Below are 20,816 nucleotides of genomic sequence, written 5' to 3' on the forward strand. Positions count from 1 at the left end.
GGTTTGGAATTTTAACATTTCTGAAGTGATTATGTGGAGCTTTCTGTACTGTATGCACAACCGTAATCCCCAAGGCGTGCTCTCACTGTAAAAACCCAACCACAGCAGGCCTTAAATCTCCCTGCAGGAGGGGCCTGTAGGTCAGACATCAGGGACTTTATAAAGACACGTTTCTGTTGTCTGCTGCTCACTAAACGGATTTTTCCTCAGACAGGAGCTGCAGTGACGATGTGGACGTCTGCGGTGCTGCTGGTGCTGCTGGCAGCCGCTTCACACTCGGTGGCAAGTGAGTACAGAGAAGATGCTCAAAGAATTCAGACTGATAGAAACTTTTGGATTGAACTCTCAAATCTTTTGGCACAATCCGAATTCAAGTAGAAGAAATGACTGTTTCAGTTTGAAACCAACCAAACAGATGAGATGTAAACTCTGTAACTGACAGACAGACAAATCAATGATCAGTTTAACCAGGAATAAACATTCTGGAAAAATAATAATAATCAAAATAACCATTGTCGATTACAAGTAAAGGTCCTGCATTGAAAATGCATCTTCAGTAAATGTAAATAAATCAGAATTTTGACAGACATGCAGATAAATCATCAAAAGATAAGTCACAAAAATACTCCTAGTGTTTATACATGAGCATCTTATTCTTCACGCTGTTGGATATCCATAGCAGAGCATCACATTTTAGGATTGTGTGTTTTATATTTGTCTTCATCAGTCTTCATCTGGAAATTAATTCATTCTGCTCCTTAAATAATCTATTATATTTTTTATATATGAGCATAAAGTGAAAATATGGAAATACTGTAGAAGTATCTTAAACTTGGATGAAGACATGACCGAAGAAAAGGTGAAGAGTCTGACTTTCTACTCTGCACTTTTAGATCTTTCACACCAAATAAATGACGTGTTAAAGTTGGTGAGCTGAACTTTAGGTGTAAACCAAGTGTGAGGACTTCAGAAGGAAAAAATCTAGATCATGATCACCGTTATGAGGTCTGCTGGAACTTCCTTCCCATACTGGGACGACATTAAAGAAGAGAAATTCAGTTTTCAGCACCTCCAGCAGAGAAACGTGCTTTGGCCTTTAAGGTCTGTGTCCACTTTAAAGACCCAGTTTCATGTTTTTCCCACGACCCCGTTATTCAACCATGCATGACAGAAAATGATGCAGAATTTAACCTTTGAATTAGTGTTGAATATTTATCTGAATCTTTTTATTTTCATGTTGGAGCATCTTTCACAGTTTTTATTTATTTATTTTTTTATCACATCTGGGTTACTGCTCATCCTCAATCTGAAGTTAATATTCTGGGGAAGATGTGATGAAAACATCTACTCTCCAGAATTTTAAAGGAATTCTACGACCTTTAATTCTGCTGTGTAATTCAGCAGTCAACAAAGATCTTGAAACCGAACCAGGAGCAGGCTGAATAATCAGACTGAATAAATAATCACATCAGATTTAGGAAACAGCTCCGTCACCTCATAGTTGGATTGTACAGACATTTAATCCAAACTCAGACTGCGTTAATCTGTGATCCAAATCAACATCATCTGAGTGTCACATGAGAAGGATTGGAGGGATTTGAGATTAATATTGATAACAAACACCCCCGACCCCCCATCAGGGCAGCCGGGGGCACCAACAGATCGTTACTATGAGAAAAAAAATGCAAAAAATCTATTTCTGAAATATCAACAATGGAGGAAAAGCTGCTTTAAAGAGCACATTATAATGAGACTAAACCAAAAAATGAATTGGTACAAATTAATTTCTAGTATTTAACACTGAATAGATTTTTATTTAAAGAAACTTTTTGGATATTTTCGACCCACACACTGTACAAATAGAAACAACAGTATTTTGAGCAGTGTTTGTTTCTATGTCTGTTTTTCTTTTTGATTTTTCAGAGCCCAAAAACCGATTCACTCGTTATCCAGCATGGAACAGTAAGATGTACCCGGTCTGGAAAGATGGAGACCCACGATACAAAGACTCCTGGAAAGGTTCTGCTGATGAAATGAATCAAACCTTCCTCTTGAATTTCAGGTGACATGATGTCCACCACTCACCTGTGTTTCTCTCCTGCAGGTGGAAAAGTGACCTTCAATGTGGGTAATGACTCACCGACTCTGACTGGAGCCAAAGTTACCTTCACCATCGACCTGGAGTTTCCTCACAACCAGAAGGTTCAGCCGGACGGAGACGTTGTCTGGGCCGAGGACTGCACAGTCAACGGTGAGACACAGGATATAAAAAGATCTAATCTCAGTATGTGACCCCACCTTTCTCTGGTTTCTGCCGCAGGAACCAAATACCGTCAGTCGGAACCAGTTTACCCGACACTGAAGACCGACTGGGAGCCCGTTTTTCCTGACGGGACGCCACTGAAGGACGACAAGAAGCCCAGTTATGTGTTTGTGTGGAAGACCTGGGGTGAGTGTGAACTTCTTTTCTGAGGGTCACCGAGTGACCTGAAATGTGATGGATTACAACGTCAGGCCTCTCGAAGCGCATCATGAACTTACCTTCCACGCTGACCTGACCTGACTGTTTTAATGTGCTGAAGGCTGACGGCAGTGTCTCTGGATTTGACAGGTCAGTACTGGCAGGTGGCCGACGGTCCGTCCTCGTCTCTGACCATCGGGACGGACGACATCCCGCTGGGCTCCTACACCATGGACATCGTTATCTACCACTACCGCAGCAAAGAGAAGTTCATCCCTCTGGGATACGCCTCCACTCAGTTCTCCATCACTGGTTATTTTAAAAAACATTTCAAATGTTTGTTCCTGCAGACCCCAAAATAAAACGTGAAAACGACAAAAGCAATCAAGATCAGTTGTGAGCGATTCAATACGAAACAGATAAGGTTTATATTAGAGAGATTATTAACATTTGGAGGAAAAGGTTGAATCACTTGTAAAGTATAAAATGCATTTATTGCTGTTTTATTTGTTGGGATTTGTTGACCTGGTTGATTGTTCTCCCCAGATCAAATCCCCTTTGCCGTGTCCCTGGACCAGGTGAACGACATCGTGGCCGGGGACATGCGTTTCATCCAGAACAGGGCGATCGCCTTCAGCATCACCCTTCACGACCCCAGCGAGTATCTGAGCAACGCTGATATCACCTTCAACTGGGACTTTGGCGATGAGAGCGGCGCCCTGATCTCCAGGGAGCTGACCGTCACACACACCTACATCAGCTCCGGCTCCTTCAGGCCCCAGGTGGTCATCCAGGCAGTCATTCCTGACAAGGCCTGTGATCCACCTGTGGACCCGCCAACCAAGGCCCCGGGTCCACACACCGACCAGGGCACCACAGGTTCGGCATGATAATAACGCCTCCTCCTTAGTTTAAATTCACCAAATTATTCACCTTCTGGACGTAGCGTGGTCTTCACTTTGTTCTCTGAAGGAACTTTAACTCGAATAAAAGCTGAACTATTTCCCGTTCTTTGGTCCCTGTGTCTCCCTCCAGTTAAAGCTCCTGCTATGGACTCTGTTCAAACCGTCCACATGGCACCATCAGACACTGAAGAGGACAACAGCGAGGACGAGGCCTCCACCGCCTCCACCGCCCAGCCGGGACAGGAAATGTCTGCAGTGGCCAAGATTCCCTCGCTCATCAAACAGGAAGTGGCAGCCGACACTGGACTCACAGCAGGTACTGAGAACTGCTGCCCTCTTATCAGCTGATGGAGACCCAGATGAACCGGAGAACCAGAACTTCCTGAAATGGAAATATGATGGAAATCTTTAAGGAAGCTCGCACACAAACAGAAGGAGCCGGCTTTGTAATGAATTGCTCTGCTGTGCTTTATCATTTAATTTGACTTGATTTGCATGTGAGAGTGTTATCTGTCAGCAGCTCGCTGAGAGGCAGAGAACATGATGGGGTGGAAGAATCTTATATTTCATTTTAGAAAGAAGCAAAATTCCTCCTGATTGGTTTCAGCACTGAAGTAAAAGTTCTGATGCGAACGGTGAAAATCTAAAGGTGTGTGAGATCATGTGAATCACGTCTTCCTGTTTGTTCTGATCAGGTCCGAAGCGAGCGCTGACGCTGAGGGGCCGAGCTTCGGTGCTGCTCGTCTCTAAGAGGGAAGCTAAAGATAAACCTTCTGACGACGACTGCGTGATTTACCGATACGGCTCCTTCTGCACCGGGATTGAGGTGTTCGGTGCGTTTTGTTTCATGTTCTTCGAAGTGTGAAGTGCCTGTCAGTGACCGTGCTTGACCTTGTGACCCCTCCTGGTTTTTTTTTTAGAGGGCATTGAAACGGTGCAGATCACACAAATGGACAACGCTGTGGTTGAATCTCCAGAAACGGTCCAGAGTGTGGTGGACATCACCGTCACCTGCCGGGGAAGGTGAGAGCTGTGGCTGGGCGCTCTGTCAGGTCGCACCAAACAGGTGGATGTTCATTGTTGTTTTGTCCTCCAGCCGTCCTAGAGAGGTGTGCAGTGTGATTCTGGACGCAGAGTGTTTGAGGCCCATTCACACTGTGTGCAACATGGTGGAGCCCTCAAAGGAGTGTCAGATGGTGCTGCGTCACTTCTTCAATGACTCAGGAACCTACTGCATCAACGTGTCCATGGCCAATGACGTCAGTTTGGCCGCCACCAGTGCCAAACTCAACCTTGAGATGGGTACGCACAAAACCAGTCACACAACAGCCCGACTAACCAACCGCCAACTGGTTTGGCTGAACTCTTCTTCTGCTCCATCAGGTCCCTCAGCTGTTTCCTCCTCCGGCACTGTCGCCATGTTGTTGGGTGTTGTCGTACTCGTTCTGGCAGCAGCCATAGTGGCGTATTCTTACAAGTAAGTACCTTCATGCAGCAGAGCGACGCGGTGGTTCAGCCACTGTCGACCTGACAGTTTCCAGTTTGGAACTTGTTTTAGAGGAGAAGGTGCAGCTGACCAGCTCTGTACTCTGTCCTGATTGGGTGGCACAGCCTGTCAGTCACACAGTAGCCCCACCTCATTATCGATCCTGTAAAGATGGATCACTTTAATCAAACTGTTCTGGGCTTCGCTCTTCAGGCGCTTCAAGTCCTACCGACGTCTGAAGGAAGGCCTGATCGGGTCTGCAGACCAGAAGCCCAGCTCGGACCAGAGCAGCTCCAGATCCTCCATCATCTGGAACCTCCTGAACAGACGAGGGGCCGTCGATAACTGCCCCCTGCTGCAGGACCGGCCGCTGTGAGCCCCCACCAGCCCGAAACTACCAAATATAAAACCAAACCGGTTCTTTTTATGTGTTTTGTCTTTTTTTATGCATTTTCTAAAATGGGAGTTTAAAAGAGGTTTCTGTTTCTGTGTCGTAGTCACAGTCTGATCCGATTTGGACAAAACCGAGTGTGAATGTTTTTCCAATAAACTTTTCCCAAAACATTTGTGTGTCTTTACTGATTGAAGAGTATTTTATATCCTTTATAAGAATGTGATGCTGGACTCACTCATGTGTGACAGTTAGAAACAAAGGTCTACAATCCCAAATGGCAAAAAGTGAGGTATGATTTTGTTGACTGTAACTTTTCAATCTCTCATTTAAATATAAAATAAGCGTAAGTCTGCCGCTCCATTTTATGTATTTCAGCATCATTTTGTTGTATTTGTCATGATTAGTTAAAATCTGCTGTCATTTTAGGTTGAGTCAACAAAAGACAAACGACTTCACATGTCACAGGAATTTTATTTAGAACAGAGCCAAACTTGACATTTTCAGGAATTTTAATCTGAACAGCCAAACTGGTAATTCATAGACAAACATTTCTGTTTGGAATGCATTCAAGAACACACTGATATCAATTATTTCCTGTTTAGTGCCTTCATGTCCCTTTTTAATACTCCTCTCCTTCCTCCTCTCCCTCACCCTCAATAGAGTCGACACCGACCTCCTCATAATCCTTCTCCAGAGCTGCCATGTCCTCTCTGGCCTCGGAGAACTCTCCCTCCTCCATCCCCTCACCCACATACCAGTGAACAAAGGCACGCTTAGCGTACATCAGGTCAAACTTGTGGTCCAGCCGAGCCCAGGCCTCTGCAATAGCAGTGGTGTTGCTCAGCATGCACACGGCCCTCTGGACCTTGGCCAGGTCTCCACCAGGAACCACGGTGGGGGGCTGGTAGTTGATGCCAACCTTGAAACCAGTGGGGCACCAGTCCACAAACTGGATGGTGCGCTTGGTCTTGATGGTGGCGATGGCAGCATTTACATCTTTGGGCACCACGTCGCCACGGAACAGCAGGCAGCAGGCCATGTATTTACCGTGGCGGGGGTCACATTTCACCATCTGATTGGCCGGCTCAAAGCAGGCGTTGGTGATCTCGGCCACTGAGAGCTGCTCGTGGTACGCCTTCTCTGCTGAGATGACGGGGGCGTAGGTGGCCAGGGGGAAGTGGATACGGGGATATGGCACCAAGTTGGTCTGGAACTCTGTCAGATCAACATTGAGGGCGCCATCGAATCGGAGGGAAGCAGTGATGGAGGACACGATCTGACTGATCAGCCTGTTCAGGTTGGTGTAGGTGGGGCGCTCGATATCGAGGTTTCTACGGCAGATATCGTAGATGGCCTCGTTATCGACCATGAAGGCACAGTCAGAGTGCTCCAGGGTGGTGTGGGTGGTCAGGATGGAGTTGTAGGGCTCCACCACAGCCGTGGACACCTGGGGAGCTGGGTAGATGGAGAACTCCAGCTTGGACTTCTTGCCGTAGTCCACGGACAGACGCTCCATCAGCAGGGAGGTGAAACCGGAGCCGGTGCCACCTCCGAAGCTGTGGAAGACCAGGAAGCCCTGAAGACCGGTGCACTGGTCGGCCTGAGGACAGACAGGGAGACGAGACGGGACATTCAGTCTGAGTTTGGTGGAAACAAACTCCTCCTCAGACTAAGTTACCCACCAGTTTGCGGATCCTGTCCAGCACCAGGTCGATGATCTCTTTGCCGATGGTGTAGTGTCCGCGGGCGTAGTTGTTGGCGGCGTCCTCCTTACCGGTGATCAGCTGCTCAGGGTGGAACAGCTGGCGGTAGGTCCCAGTGCGCACCTCATCTGCAGAGGAAACAAAAACACACATCCAATCGCCTGCTGCCACACGCTGCACATTGAAGTTCAGGGGAAGTGGTGACGCTCACCGATGACAGTGGGCTCCAGGTCCACAAAGACGGCTCTGGGGACGTGCTTTCCAGCTCCAGTCTCACTGAAGAAGGTGTTGAAGGAGTCGTCTCCTCCTCCCAGAGTCTTGTCACTGGGCATCTGACCGTCCGGCTGGATTCCATGTTCCAGGCAGTAAAGCTCCCAGCAGGCATTGCCAATCTGGACGCCAGCCTGACCAACGTGGATGGAGATACACTCACGCTGCGGACAGAAAACAGGAAGGTCATTTATGTACATAAATCTTTTATTCTGTGTGATCTGTGTGTGCAGCAGGAGGCACCTCCCTGCACCACAGTCTGCCTGACAGCCCCCGCAGAGGCAGGACGCTCCTCTCCTCTGTCCTCCGGTCTTTTTGTCCTGCACCACCCTCTCTTTTTTTTCTTGCAAGCACAAGCACGAATGAGAAATTCATTTGCATGTGTGTGTGTGTGTGTGTGTGGGGGGGGGGCTCGTGCACGGTGCAGTCTGGAATATTCCACTTGCTCTTGTGCCTTGATGATGCACAATCACAGCGGAGGAAAAAAAAAATCTATCTGCTTAATCACAACTGTCATTCTTAGATGATACAAATCATCCAAATGGGTTGAGTCAGATGTTTAGATTTAAAATCAGGAGCATCAGTCTACGAACGATGGATGAAAATAGCAGCATCCTCTGAATTAAAAATGATATCTGCAGTCGACCGTCTCCATCCTTCCCCACCCAATCTGCCCCTCCCTGCCTCCACACAGGGCATTTACAGGGTACCTGGCTTCGGTGGAGCTCTGCATTACACCTGACTGAAGAAATAAAAAGACAAGAACGAATGATGGTAATTAGGAGAAAAGCACATTTCTCCTCCAGTCTGTGCGCCGGAAGAGCCGCTCATTGTTCTCATCTCTACACAATGACAGCCAGATCTGTGTGCCAGCAGCAAGAGCAACACAACAAAAGACACACAATATAAACACAGCAGGTGAAAAGAACGGCGGAAACGAATCAGCCCATGAAATCAGAAAGGACAAATCAGAGGGGACGTCGAATAAACGGCTGGTCAGAATACAGATGAATAAATAAAGATTACACACTCACCATGTTTCCGTTTGAGCTTCACAGGAGGAAGAGGAGGACGAGAAATGCGAAGAAAAGGGGATTTTATTAAAAACGGTGGTTTGCGTCGCGTGTTGTACCCAACGGGGTCGATGCAACAACTGCTGAATGGGAAGGCGGCGCTTCCAGATTTATACATGCAGGCTGACAGGGCTGTGAGGGCTGGGGATTTGTCCTGAGCAGCCAGCAAAAAAAGGAAAACAGCCTGCACTGTCTCTGTCCAATCCGGGCCTCACTGTGGACATCACATTTAAATCACAGTTATTAAAGGGAAACCTCCTTTGTGCATTAAAATAAGAGAACCGTGGTGGGGGAGGTTTATTGATTTTAAATGGTTGAGTTAGTGTGAGCAGCATTTTCTTTTCTGATTTTTTATTTGATTTATTTTTTTTATAAAAAGCAGATTTATTTTGGGTGCAGAGGATTGAGGAAAGGTGGCACACATCTACCAAATCGGTGTGACAAGCTGGATGTGTGTTGTGTGAACAGATTCTGTGCAAACAGTCTTGCTGCACCTGATGCATTAAAAATGATGCAAAATGGCTTCTGCTGCACAGGATGCTTCCCAGGCGGCGTGTTGCCGGGGCCTGCCATGGTTTCTGCCCAGCATGCCAGCTCTCCAGCTCTCCTCCCTCTTTGTCCCAGATTCTCTGCAATGATGTCATTGAGTGGGTCGATCACGTGGCTGCCTGTCTCTCTCTGAGCCCCCACTGTTCAGCTGGACTGACGGCTGGGTGTGTTTCTTCTGGTTCTGTCCTGTTGGAGGAACCGAAACTGCCTGAATCACACAGTATGTGACATAATGAGTGAGTCAGAAGGTTTGCATTAAACATGAAAACACCAAGAAGCTGCTCTTGAAGCCATTTTGAGTGGGAGCAGTTGTTTTTTGACAAGCTCACCCTGAGCCACCGCAGCAGGAAACAAATAGTCATTTTTGTGTTTGGCTTTTGTGCGCTTTTTTGTCAAAACATCCATAATAACACAGGAATGATCATGATCAGAGGAAGCGAGGATGTGTGATTTACAGCCGGCCTCTTGTGGTTGCTGTACTCGGTGTGAACTGCAGGGGATGAAAGGGAAGGAGAGGAAGCAGCCGTGGCTCCCAGCCAGGAGAGAACATTCTCCAACCTTCCTCCACCCCAGCAGCTGTGAGACAGGGAGGGTCTGAGCAGCTGCTCACTGAGAGGAGAGATGGAGGATGGGAATGCTGGAGACGTGGGAGTGGTCCTTCATGCCATGAAAGTGACCGCAGTGCATCCTGCAAAGAGAGAATATGATACCCAACAAAGTGACGGAGCACATTTTCCATCTGTCACAGCCACAGTCCATGTGCAGATCCCTAAACTGGGCTGTGAAATAAATACAAAAATAAAATAAAATGCAGGTACACTGTTAAGATGTTGACAGATTTTCTCTCAGCAGGTTCTGTTGTTCAGGTAAAACATGGAACCGATCAGATTCCCTCCTGATGAAACGTATCGCTTCGTTATTTTTGTTATTTTTTATTATTTTTATTATTTTTATTATTTTTTGTTATTCTAAAGCTTTGAGCTAATGTGACATCTGTTACAATCCACAAAGAGTTGTGGATTCGACGAAAGGTCTGGGAGCACAGATATGATGAAGAGGGATAAAAAGAGGGAGGCTGCAGAGAAAAGTGGAAGTGCGTGTCTCCTAACAGAATCCAGGATGAAACGTGTTAGCTAAGTCTGTACATTTCAGACTGATTCATTTGTTCAGAATGAAGCATCAGATATTCTGTAACTTGCTTTCAACCCTCAAATACGGAAGAAGTCTGCTGACATCAGATCACACCTGTACAGCTTAATGGATTATTTGTGATAGTTCTTCGGAGGATTGCTGCAGCTCCAGACGACGATCTGCTGCAGTGAGCTCCACCCATCGGGATCCGTCTGACCGTTCGCTGGGCCTTTATGGAAGCCCAGAAGGAAACATTCATGGCCTCTCTCTTTGAAGGTTGACTGTTTAAGACACACAGCACCAGAACTGTTGTCCACAATCATTTATTTTATATGTCATATTACTCTTACATGAACTACAGCTGCATGACTGCATCGACAAAAGTGCTGACACACAACAATGCCATGCACCCTGTGCTGCAGAGGCCACACCCAGCCCTCCTCGTGTCTATATATATAGATATTTCTTCACATTTTTGTCATCAGCTTGAACGGAGGGCGACACCTGAACCTTCGGGTGAGAGCAAGTGTGTTTCCCTGCAGACTTGGGACATCAGGGTGAAGGATTTGGGTGAAGAGGCGCCTCACATCCCCCCACGGAGGCAGCTGCAGTGCAGCCCATTAATGCTGCTATTTAAGCTGGATCACGTGACGACCAGATAAAGGCGGTCTATGTGGATACTAGGCTGTATCCAGGCAACTGCGTTATTCATTTCCTAGCAACCGTTAAATCTTGGGAGGAGGGCTGGGGGTTGGGCGTCGGTGGCGCTCAGCGGCCTACATGTCCCTCATCTGTGTCTGGGCAGTTTGACCTCCTTTATCTGGAGAAGAATGAAAAATAAGATCACAATACTGAACGTAAAATTATTTCAACTGCTCCAAAACGTCCACGCAGACGCAGTGGCTGTAATAATAATAATATAATATGGATGATGTGAAAGAGCAGGCTACAGAGGACGTGTGGTCGGACACACAAAGCATTGAGCTGGTGTGTAAAATGTTAAAACACACAGAAATAAGACAGCATCTGTCAGGTGGTGACAGAGAAATAAACACAGGAGGGATGAGAGGGAGAAAAAGGGGGCGCAGCTTTGCGCTTTAACATGCTGACATCACAGTTTAATTACACAATTTAAGAGTTTTTATTCGACAACAACAACTAATACACATTTCTGAACGCTGTTGTGACAAATGAGTGAAAGTGTGACTGAACTATCATGCTGTTATTCGGTAATGAGCTCTGCTCTTCAGGCCTGCAGATGGAAATTACGCAGCATTTTCCTGCCCGGTACTGTCGGCGCCATGCTGGACAATACCGGGGCTCGGGTGGGGTTCTGGGGGGCGGGCTCTGCCGCGCCGACCAATAGGAACGCGCGGACGGCCTCTATACGTCGGAGTGACGGAGAGCCGACCAATGGCGGCGCGGCAGCCGCCGGCGCCGGGGCAGCCGGGGCATATAAAGGGCCGTCCGTCCGCCCCGTCGCCATTATCTCTTACATCGACCCCCTAACCGTCGAGCTGTAAGAGTCTGAGTCCGGAGCTCCTCCGCCCCCCGAGAAGACAACATCAGAAGACCAAGATGGTAAGGACTCTTTGAACAGCCTCATTTTAGAGGCAGAGTGTGTGTGTGTGTGTTTGGGGGGGCTAACCGGACCGAAGCCGGCTGAAAGCAGGAAGATGGCGGTGACGGTCCCATCGGTGCTGTCCCCCGGCGGGACAGCTCCCTCCTGCAGGGAAATGGAAGAGATGGGGCGACACCATCACAAACAAACAAGGACAAAACGGAAAAGGCGCAAACGTCACCAGTTGCTATGGATGAGGGCTGGTCGCCTAGCAACGCAGTTCCAGACACAACATACAGAGCCAATCAGAAGCTGCTCATTAAATCATCAATTAAAACAAATGCTGATCTGATGAGGTGACTCAATCAGCCTCATTGTGTTATAGTGAAGAAAAGTTTGATCTGGTATTAAATAGCTATTACTTTTCTGAGTGAGTAAAATAATGAAAAGGATCTTCACCTTGTCCTGTTTTCTGTCCACAGCGTGAGTGTATCTCCATCCACGTTGGTCAGGCTGGCGTCCAGATTGGCAATGCCTGCTGGGAGCTTTACTGCCTGGAACATGGAATCCAGCCGGACGGTCAGATGCCCAGTGACAAGACCATTGGAGGAGGAGACGACTCCTTCAACACCTTCTTCAGTGAGACTGGAGCTGGAAAGCACGTCCCCAGAGCCGTCTTTGTGGACCTGGAGCCCACTGTCATCGGTGAGCGTCACCACTTCCCCTGAACTTCAATGTGCAGCGTGTGGCAGCAGGCGATTGGATGTGTGTTTTTGTTTCCTCTGCAGATGAGGTGCGCACTGGGACCTACCGCCAGCTGTTCCACCCTGAGCAGCTGATCACCGGTAAGGAGGACGCCGCCAACAACTACGCCCGCGGACACTACACCATCGGCAAAGAGATCATCGACCTGGTGCTGGACAGGATCCGTAAACTGGTGGGTAACTTAGTCTGAGGAGGAGTTTGTTTCCACCAAACTCAGACTGAATGTCCCGTCTCGTCTCCCTGTCTGTCCTCAGGCCGACCAGTGCACCGGTCTTCAGGGCTTCCTGGTCTTCCACAGCTTCGGAGGTGGCACCGGCTCCGGTTTCACCTCCCTGCTGATGGAGCGTCTGTCCGTGGACTACGGCAAGAAGTCCAAGCTGGAGTTCTCCATCTACCCAGCTCCCCAGGTGTCCACGGCTGTGGTGGAGCCCTACAACTCCATCCTGACCACCCACACCACCCTGGAGCACTCTGACTGTGCCTTCATGGTCGATAACGAGGCCATCTACGATATCTGCCGTAGAAACCTCGATATCGAGCGTCCCACCTACACCAACCTGAACAGGCTAATTGGTCAGATCGTGTCCTCCATCACTGCTTCCCTCCGTTTCGATGGCGCCCTCAATGTTGATCTGACAGAGTTCCAGACCAACTTGGTGCCATATCCCCGTATCCACTTCCCCCTGGCCACCTACGCCCCCGTCATCTCAGCAGAGAAGGCGTACCACGAGCAGCTCTCTGTGTCTGAGATCACCAACGCCTGCTTTGAGCCGGCCAATCAGATGGTGAAATGTGACCCCCGCCACGGTAAATACATGGCCTGCTGCCTGTTGTACCGTGGCGACGTGGTGCCCAAAGATGTAAATGCCGCCATCGCCACCATCAAGACCAAGCGCACCATCCAGTTTGTGGACTGGTGCCCCACTGGTTTCAAGGTTGGCATCAACTACCAGCCCCCCACCGTGGTCCCTGGTGGAGACCTGGCCAAGGTCCAGAGGGCCGTGTGCATGCTGAGCAACACCACTGCTATTGCAGAGGCCTGGGCTCGGCTGGACCACAAGTTTGACCTGATGTACGCTAAGCGTGCCTTTGTTCACTGGTATGTGGGTGAGGGGATGGAGGAGGGAGAGTTCTCCGAGGCCAGAGAGGACATGGCAGCTCTGGAGAAGGATTATGAGGAGGTCGGTGTCGACTCTATTGAGGGTGAGGGAGAGGAGGAAGGAGAGGAGTATTAAAAAGGGACATGAAGGCACTAAACAGGAAATAATTGATTCCACTACATTCCAAAAAGAAATGCTTGTCTATTAATTTGGCAGTTCAGAGCGACACTGTTAAGGTCAGAGGGACAATTAGCAGATAGTAGGTTGGAAGTGTGAAGGAGTTAACACTCTGCAGGGCGACAGCGGAGGACAGGAAGGGACATGACGCACGACGGAAACAGAAAACAGTTGCTTTGAATTTTTTTTTTTCCTTGAGGGCATTCCAACATGAAATGTTTGTCTATTGATATGAATTACGCTATCTTTGCCTGTTTTTTCAGACCTCAATATCCAAATAAAATATCAGTTTGGCTCTGTTCTAAATAAATTTCCTGTAACTTAACCAGTTGTGTGGTTTGTTTTTTTTCTATATAAACATTAAAGGATGAGAAAATAAATAGTCAGGAATGATTATCTTTTCTGAATCCTGGATAATCTGATGTTTTTAGATAAGATGGATCCAGTAATGCTTTATGAGAGATAACCAACCTGCTGCTGAACCTGAGATAGGGTTTAGCAGCAGACACCAAATGTTACTCATGTCTGAATCCATCCAAACATTTAAAATGACTGTTGGAGACCAGATTTACACACGCTTTGACTCCTGCCCTGATGTTGGTATAAGAGTAGAGGTTTGGATCTAAGCCCGCTGTTGAAACTGACAGCTCATACAGAACAGTCCAGAACCAACATCGTATGCCATCTGGTGTTCAGCCACAAGGAGCCGCCCGAGCAGCTTCAACATCAGCGCACCTGGAAGGATCAGACATTCTCCTGATGATGGAGCCAAAATGCAGCCAACACAGGAGTGTGAAAAGCAACGAGCTGCTGTGAAATCGTCCACACTTAGAGAAGGATGATGAGAGGAGGTCAGCTCATTCATGAAGTTCAAATGGTGTTTTAGTGATCTGTGGCAGAATGTGAGTACGCTCCCCGGGGCCATCTGTTTCCTGCTTTGGATACATTAGAATTAGCATTTTTACTTATTCAAGCTGCTGATATGGTCCGTTATTCTGATCAAGCTGATCTCTGACAGACAGTGAAGGAAGGGAAGGATGTCTCAGGAGATGAGGACCTCTGGTGGTGGGAGGCTCCAGAGGACAGACGACACCTGAAGGCCTCACGCAGCAGGAAGACGGATATCATATCGAGAATTTGTGTCTAAATGAACAAATATGCTTTTATAGCTAGATATAGCTGAAAAAATAAATATGAAGGAAATATATCATAATGAGATTTTACACAGAACAGCAGAGTCAAATTTTGATATTCTGTTAACTTTGGAAATAAAAGTTTTGTTTTAAGGGTTATGATACTTGGATGACTTTGCACATATCAGGATTTTGTTAAATGGATCTTAATTTGAAATGTACAGTGTGCAGGAAAGACATTAAGACTCATGAAGACCCACTAAACACCTTTTAATGTTGTCAAGCCGTCATTGAACCACCGTTTATCTACAGCGGCCGGCCGACTAACACGTCTTTCTCAGGGGTGGACAGTAAAGAAGTAAATCAGTGCAGTTTTTGAGTATCTGTGTTTTAACCCCATTACTTCTACATCATTTTCCTTATTTATCCTGAAGGGAGATTCACTTTTCATGCATTATTCACACAACGGACACACAATAAGACATATAGAGACCTGCCTCACCTTCACACTGCAACATGACAGACAAACAGCTTGTTTTTGTACAGATTAGATGATGAAAGGTTTACAAACACAAAGCAGGCTCAGTGATGGAACTACACTGAAGTTTATGTTGATACTAAAACAGCTGGTTGATATCCACACAGCTCCACTTCGGGTCTTCGGTCCACACTGCCACTGCACATCGTGACCAGAACATTCCCCTTTAAGGAGGTGGCCTTGTGGGTAATGTGTGATGTAGTCAGCACGTTGCCGTGTCGTGTTGTGCGTTTGTCCCTCTCTCCGCTGTAAGCTTCATAGTCAGCGTGTCCAGTGTTTAATGTCGGAAGGAGGAACAGAACTGAATAAAGCTGGTCCATGTGTTCGACTGTTCTCCTCTTCTGTTACCATGGTTACCAGCGTCAAACCAGACCTCGCTTTCTGTTGGAGCTGGTTTTCCAAGTTAACAGAGCTCACTGACTCCACTGCTTAAGGACCCCAATAAGCAGGAATAATCAAATAGAATAAGCAAAATTACATAAATACCGCACAAAAAATAACCACGTGGGTTTTGCACAAAACTGCAAGAGATTAGAGTGAAGTGGCTGCATCTGTAAACAGTTAGGCATGACGCTGAAAACATTTTTATTCAGGCATCATGAAGAAAGAGAGCAATGTCACAGCCCGGCTCGTAGGCCGCGACAAAAATGGAAGACCAGACAGATGTGCAAGTCTAAGCAAGCGTTATTAGCAAAATGAAGAATAACGTAAAAGAACGTGGAAGTCAGTATCAGTCTTGCAAGCATGTGTGGATGTGTGTATATGTGTGTAACAACAAAACAAAACGGCAGCCGCGTCTGTGAGGGGAGAGAGCCTGAGACCAGGCAAACACGTTGCCCAGGTGTGACTGATCAGGCTAATGAGGACTCTCCGCCATGACCCAGATCCCTGCAAGACAAAGAAGACCCAGCAACAGGACAGGGACACCCAGTGGAACAAGAACCCCTGCAACACGTTAGCCTGTTGTTGCATTATTTACCAACAGGCTGACATGACAATTCTCAAAGGATGCCTCATTTTAACATCAGGCTAACCAATGGCAGTGGCAATATCTTTATAGAATTAAAGTAAGAACCTTAACACGCATGGAAAGTATGAAAGCAATATGACACAGGTATAGTTGTAATGTTGAGAGTTGAGATGAGACGTTGATGTCTCGTAAGCTGATATCACCTTACAGGTCAAACACAGTTTGCACCACATCTGGACACTGTCTCCTTCTCTCCCCCAGGTCCTCTGCCATTTTTACTGTTGTCTTCTGTCTCCAATTTGGCTTCTTTGTCTCCAAATCTTAAATCCATAAATGAGTCTGTTCTCTGCTGTGTAGGTATGTTACCTCGACTCCATTGCTGCCATCATCCAGCACACAGGACAGTCTGTTAATCAGGTGAACATCAGACACAGCACAACCAGCAGAGAGACCAGACCCCCACTTTGTGCTGTCAAGATGACAAATGCTTTGTACAAATCAAATCAAATCAGATTTATTTGTGTCGCGCCAAATCATAACCAAGTTACATCAAGACACTTCACATAAAGAGCAGGTCAGGACCAAACTCTTTATAAAATGATTTAAAGAGACCAGAACCAGGCTGGGGGGGGTCTGCCTTGACCGGTTGGAGAGAGAGAGAGAGAGAGAGAGAGAGAGAGAGAGAGAGAGAGAGAGAGAGAGAGAGAAGGATATTCAAACAGGTACAGGCAGGAACATGATTCATGAGGATAAGACCAGACCGGATCCCTCCAGAGACCACAGAGACCAGACCGGATCCCTCCAGAGACCACAGAGACCAGACCGGATCCCTCCACAGTAACTAGATCCCTCCAGAGACCACAGAGACCAGACCGGATCCCTCCAGAGACCACAGAGACCAGACCGGATCCCTCCACAGTAACTAGATCCCCCCAGAGACCACAGAGACCAGACTGGATCCCTCCAGAGACCACAGAGACCAGACTGGATCCCTCCACAATAACTAGATCCCTCCAGAGACCACAGAGACCAGACCGGATCCCTCCAGAGACCACAGAGACCAGACCGGATCCCTCCACAGTAACTAGATCCCTCCAGAGACCACAGAGAACAGACCGGATCCCTCCATAGTAACTAGATCCCCCCAGAGACCACAGAGACCAGACCGGATCCCTCCAGAGACCACAGAGACCAGACCGGATCCCTCCACAGACCGGTTCTTGTTGGACCAGTTTCACTGAAGATATTTTTGAGCGATAAACATGTCTGAACAGAATCACATCAGTGTGTTGAATAATGACACAAAGCTACTTTCCTTTCCTGTATTTCATGTGTGTGTGTTTTACACTTTTACTGAGGTAATATCTTGACTAAGCTACTTTTCCTGTTTGGAGTAATATTTGAGAAGAGGTGTCTTTGCCTTTACTGAAGTAGTGAAGTTGTGAACTCTGTCCACCTCTGGTCTTTCTACATTTGACTGTTTCCTGCGGAACAAAGGATGTTACTGTTTCCTTCAGCCAACCAACCTCATGACCGAGCTGACTTACTTTAATACATTTAAATTCTCCATTGTACCACTGAGTGTAGATGGACGGGAAATAATGACAGTTTTATCCATACAGTGTTTTAAAGTGTTTTATGTGACACGATTGGAGCTGGAAGAGCTTTCATCTTTATCAAATAATTAAGTCGAGACATTCAATATAAATTGTTAGAACAATGCGTGCTCTCCAATTTTCTTCCGGGTCCATGAACGCAACAGCGTACGTTGGATTGCTTCACTTCCTGTTGGCTCGTGGCGTTTCAGGAAGGCTCAGAGTCAGCCAATAGTTAACGGGCACACATGAATGATAGCCAATCAGCGTCCTCGGCTCTCCTGCTGCCGGCTCGGAGGGTATAAAAGGCCCCGCCCATCCGCCCCGCGTCAGTCGCATCTTACAGCGGACCCCTAAAGGCCGACCAGTGAGAGCAGCCGACACTTTAACCGACTTTAACCAGCTCTAACCAACTCTAACCAACTCTAACCAGCTAACCAGCTAACCAGCTAACCCTAACCCTCTGTCAGCCTTCTGTAGACCCTTCAGCTCCAAACATGGTGAGTCTTTAAACATGCTTTTCTTTTACTGGTCAGATTGTTGAATAATTTTTTTATTTTTTTTTTACCTGTAGTAGAAGCAGCTCAGGTAGCATTAAAATGTCAGATTGAACTTTTTTTTTTCTTTTGGTTTAACGTCGGAGGGAACTCTTCAGGAAGCGGCCCACTTTCAGGTTGAGTCATGGCTGCTGGTTTTTCCAGCACTGACCCAGTTGTGGAAGGTCACTGAGTTTAAAGGCTGAGACGGGGTGGATGTTGATGACTGAAGGAGCCCACACTGTCCCACAGAACCCCCCCAGACCCGATGGTCTTTTAATTCAGTGGTTTATTCAGTTCTACCTGAGCCCTGTGCCTGGAGCTCAGAGGTGAAAGGTCAGCCTGCCGTGGGTGTTGGCCCCTTCGCTAATCCATCAGGCCGGTCTGAAACTGCAGCCACACAAAAACCTTTTCAGGAGCAGCTTTTATAGTTCACCTTTCATGTTGGAAACTTTTGTTGAGCTGCAGCTGTGTTTGGGTTGTTCCACCACAGAACTTTGTTGGTGAAAGTTTTCTTTCCTGCACATCCTGTCAGGTGACCTGGAGTCACGATGCTCTGATATCTGGGTCTTCACAAAAGAGCCTTTTTTTTCCCCCTCTCATCCTCGGATCACGAGCTCCAGAACAAGTCGGCAACATGTGATGAGAAGCCCTCAGCACATAGTTGGTCAGAAATAGCACAAGGAGCCTGAATTTGTGTCTATAACTAAATAATGTTTTCTGTCTGCAGCGTGAGTGTATCTCCATCCACGTTGGTCAGGCTGGCGTCCAGATTGGCAATGCCTGCTGGGAGCTTTACTGCCTGGAACATGGAATCCAGCCGGACGGTCAGATGCCCAGTGACAAGACTCTGGGAGGAGGAGACGACTCCTTCAACACCTTCTTCAGTGAGACTGGAGCTGGAAAGCACGTCCCCAGAGCCGTCTTTGTGGACCTGGAGCCCACTGTCATCGGTGAGCGTCACCACTTCCCCTGAACTTCAATGTGCAGCGTGTGGCAGCAGGCGATTGGATGTGTGTTTTTGTTTCCTCTGCAGATGAGGTGCGCACTGGGACCTACCGCCAGCTGTTCCACCCTGAGCAGCTGATCACCGGTAAGGAGGACGCCGCCAACAACTACGCCCGCGGACACTACACCATCGGCAAAGAGATCATCGACCTGGTGCTGGACAGGATCCGCAAACTGGTGGGTAACTTAGTCTGAGGAGGAGTTTGTTTCCACCAAACTCAGACTGAATGTCCCATCTCGTCTCCCTGTCTGTCCTCAGGCCGACCAGTGCACCGGTCTTCAGGGCTTCCTGGTCTTCCACAGCTTCGGAGGTGGCACCGGCTCCGGTTTCACCTCCCTGCTGATGGAGCGTCTGTCCGTGGACTACGGCAAGAAGTCCAAGCTGGAGTTCTCCATCTACCCAGCTCCCCAGGTGTCCACGGCTGTGGTGGAGCCCTACAACTCCATCCTGACCACCCACACCACCCTGGAGCACTCTGACTGTGCCTTCATGGTCGATAACGAGGCCATCTACGATATCTGCCGTAGAAACCTCGATATCGAGCGTCCCACCTACACCAACCTGAACAGGCTGATCAGTCAGATCGTGTCCTCCATCACTGCTTCCCTCCGATTCGATGGCGCCCTCAATGTTGATCTGACAGAGTTCCAGACCAACTTGGTGCCATATCCCCGTATCCACTTCCCCCTGGCCACCTACGCCCCCGTCATCTCAGCAGAGAAGGCGTACCACGAGCAGTTAACGGTGTCTGAGATCACCAACGCCTGCTTTGAGCCGGCCAATCAGATGGTGAAATGTGACCCCCGCCACGGTAAATACATGGCCTGCTGCCTGTTGTACCGTGGTGACGTGGTGCCCAAAGATGTAAATGCTGCCATCGCCACCATCAAGACCAAGCGCACCATCCAGTTTGTGGACTGGTGCCCCACTGGTTTCAAGGTTGGCATCAACTACCAGCCCCCCACCGTGGTCCCTGGTGGAGACCTGGCCAAGGTCCAGAGGGCCGTGTGCATGCTGAGCAACACCACTGCTATTGCAGAGGCCTGGGCTCGGCTGGACCACAAGTTTGACCTGATGTACGCTAAGCGTGCCTTTGTTCACTGGTATGTGGGTGAGGGGATGGAGGAGGGAGAGTTCTCCGAGGCCAGAGAGGACATGGCAGCTCTGGAGAAGGATTATGAGGAGGTTGGAACTGACAGTATGGGAGATGATGATGATGATGATGGAGAGGAATATTAAACAGCACACATTCCCTTCTGTTAAGCTGATCTGTGCCTTTTATTAATGTCAAAATAAAAGCTGGTTTATCGACTGTACCTGTTTTCTGTCTGATTCTGACCTAAAGGAGCTAAAATGCTTTGACTGGAGCATCCTGCTGCTCTTCTCACTTCAGTCACTTGGGGTCAGTGTCGTTCAGCAGATGATTTGAATCAGTGCTGCATTAGCAGACAAAGATCCAG

At 47.9% G+C, this 20,816-nt stretch overlaps 3 protein-coding genes across 5 annotated transcripts; 2 read left to right on the forward strand and 1 right to left on the reverse strand.

The window, feature by feature from the left end:
- The first annotated feature begins 228 nt into the window (after positions 1 to 228).
- On the forward strand, positions 229 to 5,228 carry pmelb (premelanosome protein b). Its single transcript, XM_029507086.1, has 12 exons — positions 229 to 286; positions 1,924 to 2,019; positions 2,105 to 2,251; positions 2,321 to 2,449; positions 2,612 to 2,773; positions 3,008 to 3,340; positions 3,497 to 3,682; positions 4,062 to 4,199; positions 4,287 to 4,389; positions 4,463 to 4,668; positions 4,750 to 4,843; positions 5,066 to 5,228. Exons 1-12 carry the CDS (start codon positions 229 to 231, stop codon positions 5,226 to 5,228), a joined length of 1,815 nt encoding a protein of 604 aa, XP_029362946.1.
- Positions 5,229 to 5,714: 486 nt separating this feature from the next.
- tuba1c (tubulin, alpha 1c) lies at positions 5,715 to 13,214 on the reverse strand. Its single transcript, XM_029505790.1, has 4 exons — positions 13,179 to 13,214; positions 7,161 to 7,383; positions 6,929 to 7,077; positions 5,715 to 6,846 (listed from the first exon to the last, which is right to left on the reverse strand). Exons 1-4 carry the CDS (start codon positions 13,197 to 13,199, stop codon positions 5,866 to 5,868), a joined length of 1,374 nt encoding a protein of 457 aa, XP_029361650.1. The 5' UTR covers positions 13,200 to 13,214; the 3' UTR covers positions 5,715 to 5,865.
- LOC115045861 (tubulin alpha-1A chain) lies at positions 11,441 to 20,672 on the forward strand. Of its 3 annotated transcripts, XM_029505794.1 has the most exons (5): positions 11,441 to 11,553; positions 12,016 to 12,238; positions 12,322 to 12,470; positions 12,553 to 13,479; positions 20,542 to 20,621. In XM_029505794.1, exons 1-5 carry the CDS (start codon positions 11,551 to 11,553, stop codon positions 20,593 to 20,595), a joined length of 1,356 nt encoding a protein of 451 aa, XP_029361654.1. In that variant the 5' UTR covers positions 11,441 to 11,550; the 3' UTR covers positions 20,596 to 20,621. The 3 variants fall into 3 exon arrangements, with proteins under 3 accessions (XP_029361654.1, XP_029361652.1, XP_029361651.1); XM_029505792.1 differs by lacking the exon at positions 20,542 to 20,621 and having other exon boundaries at positions 12,553 to 13,900; XM_029505791.1 differs by lacking the exons at positions 11,441 to 11,553; positions 12,016 to 12,238; positions 12,322 to 12,470; positions 12,553 to 13,479 and adding exons at positions 18,135 to 18,311; positions 19,078 to 19,300; positions 19,384 to 19,532 and having other exon boundaries at positions 19,615 to 20,672.
- Positions 20,673 to 20,816: the final 144 nt, after the last annotated feature.

This window comes from Echeneis naucrates, chromosome 7, assembly GCF_900963305.1.
Source record: "Echeneis naucrates chromosome 7, fEcheNa1.1, whole genome shotgun sequence".
Taxonomy (NCBI): Eukaryota; Metazoa; Chordata; class Actinopteri; order Carangiformes; family Echeneidae; genus Echeneis; species Echeneis naucrates.

Coding starts and splice junctions, on each gene's coding strand:
- tuba1c (XM_029505790.1), bottom strand. CDS start 13,199: ATGGTGCGCTTGGTCTTGATG. Junction 7,384..13,178: donor TGGTGCGCTTGGTCTTGATG/GTGGCGATGGCG, acceptor TTCTGTCCGCAG/CGTGAGTGTATCTCCATCCA. Junction 7,078..7,160: donor CCTGGAGCCCACTGTCATCG/GTGAGCGTCACC, acceptor TTTCCTCTGCAG/ATGAGGTGCGCACTGGGACC.
- pmelb (XM_029507086.1), top strand. CDS start 229: ATGTGGACGTCTGCGGTGCTGCTGGTGCTGCTGGCAGCCGCTTCACAC. Junction 287..1,923: donor CGCTTCACACTCGGTGGCAA/GTGAGTACAGAG, acceptor TTGATTTTTCAG/AGCCCAAAAACCGATTCACT. Junction 3,683..4,061: donor CGACACTGGACTCACAGCAG/GTACTGAGAACT, acceptor TGTTCTGATCAG/GTCCGAAGCGAGCGCTGACG.
- LOC115045861 (XM_029505794.1), top strand. Junction 12,239..12,321: donor CCTGGAGCCCACTGTCATCG/GTGAGCGTCACC, acceptor TTTCCTCTGCAG/ATGAGGTGCGCACTGGGACC. Junction 12,471..12,552: donor TGGACAGGATCCGTAAACTG/GTGGGTAACTTA, acceptor GTCTGTCCTCAG/GCCGACCAGTGCACCGGTCT.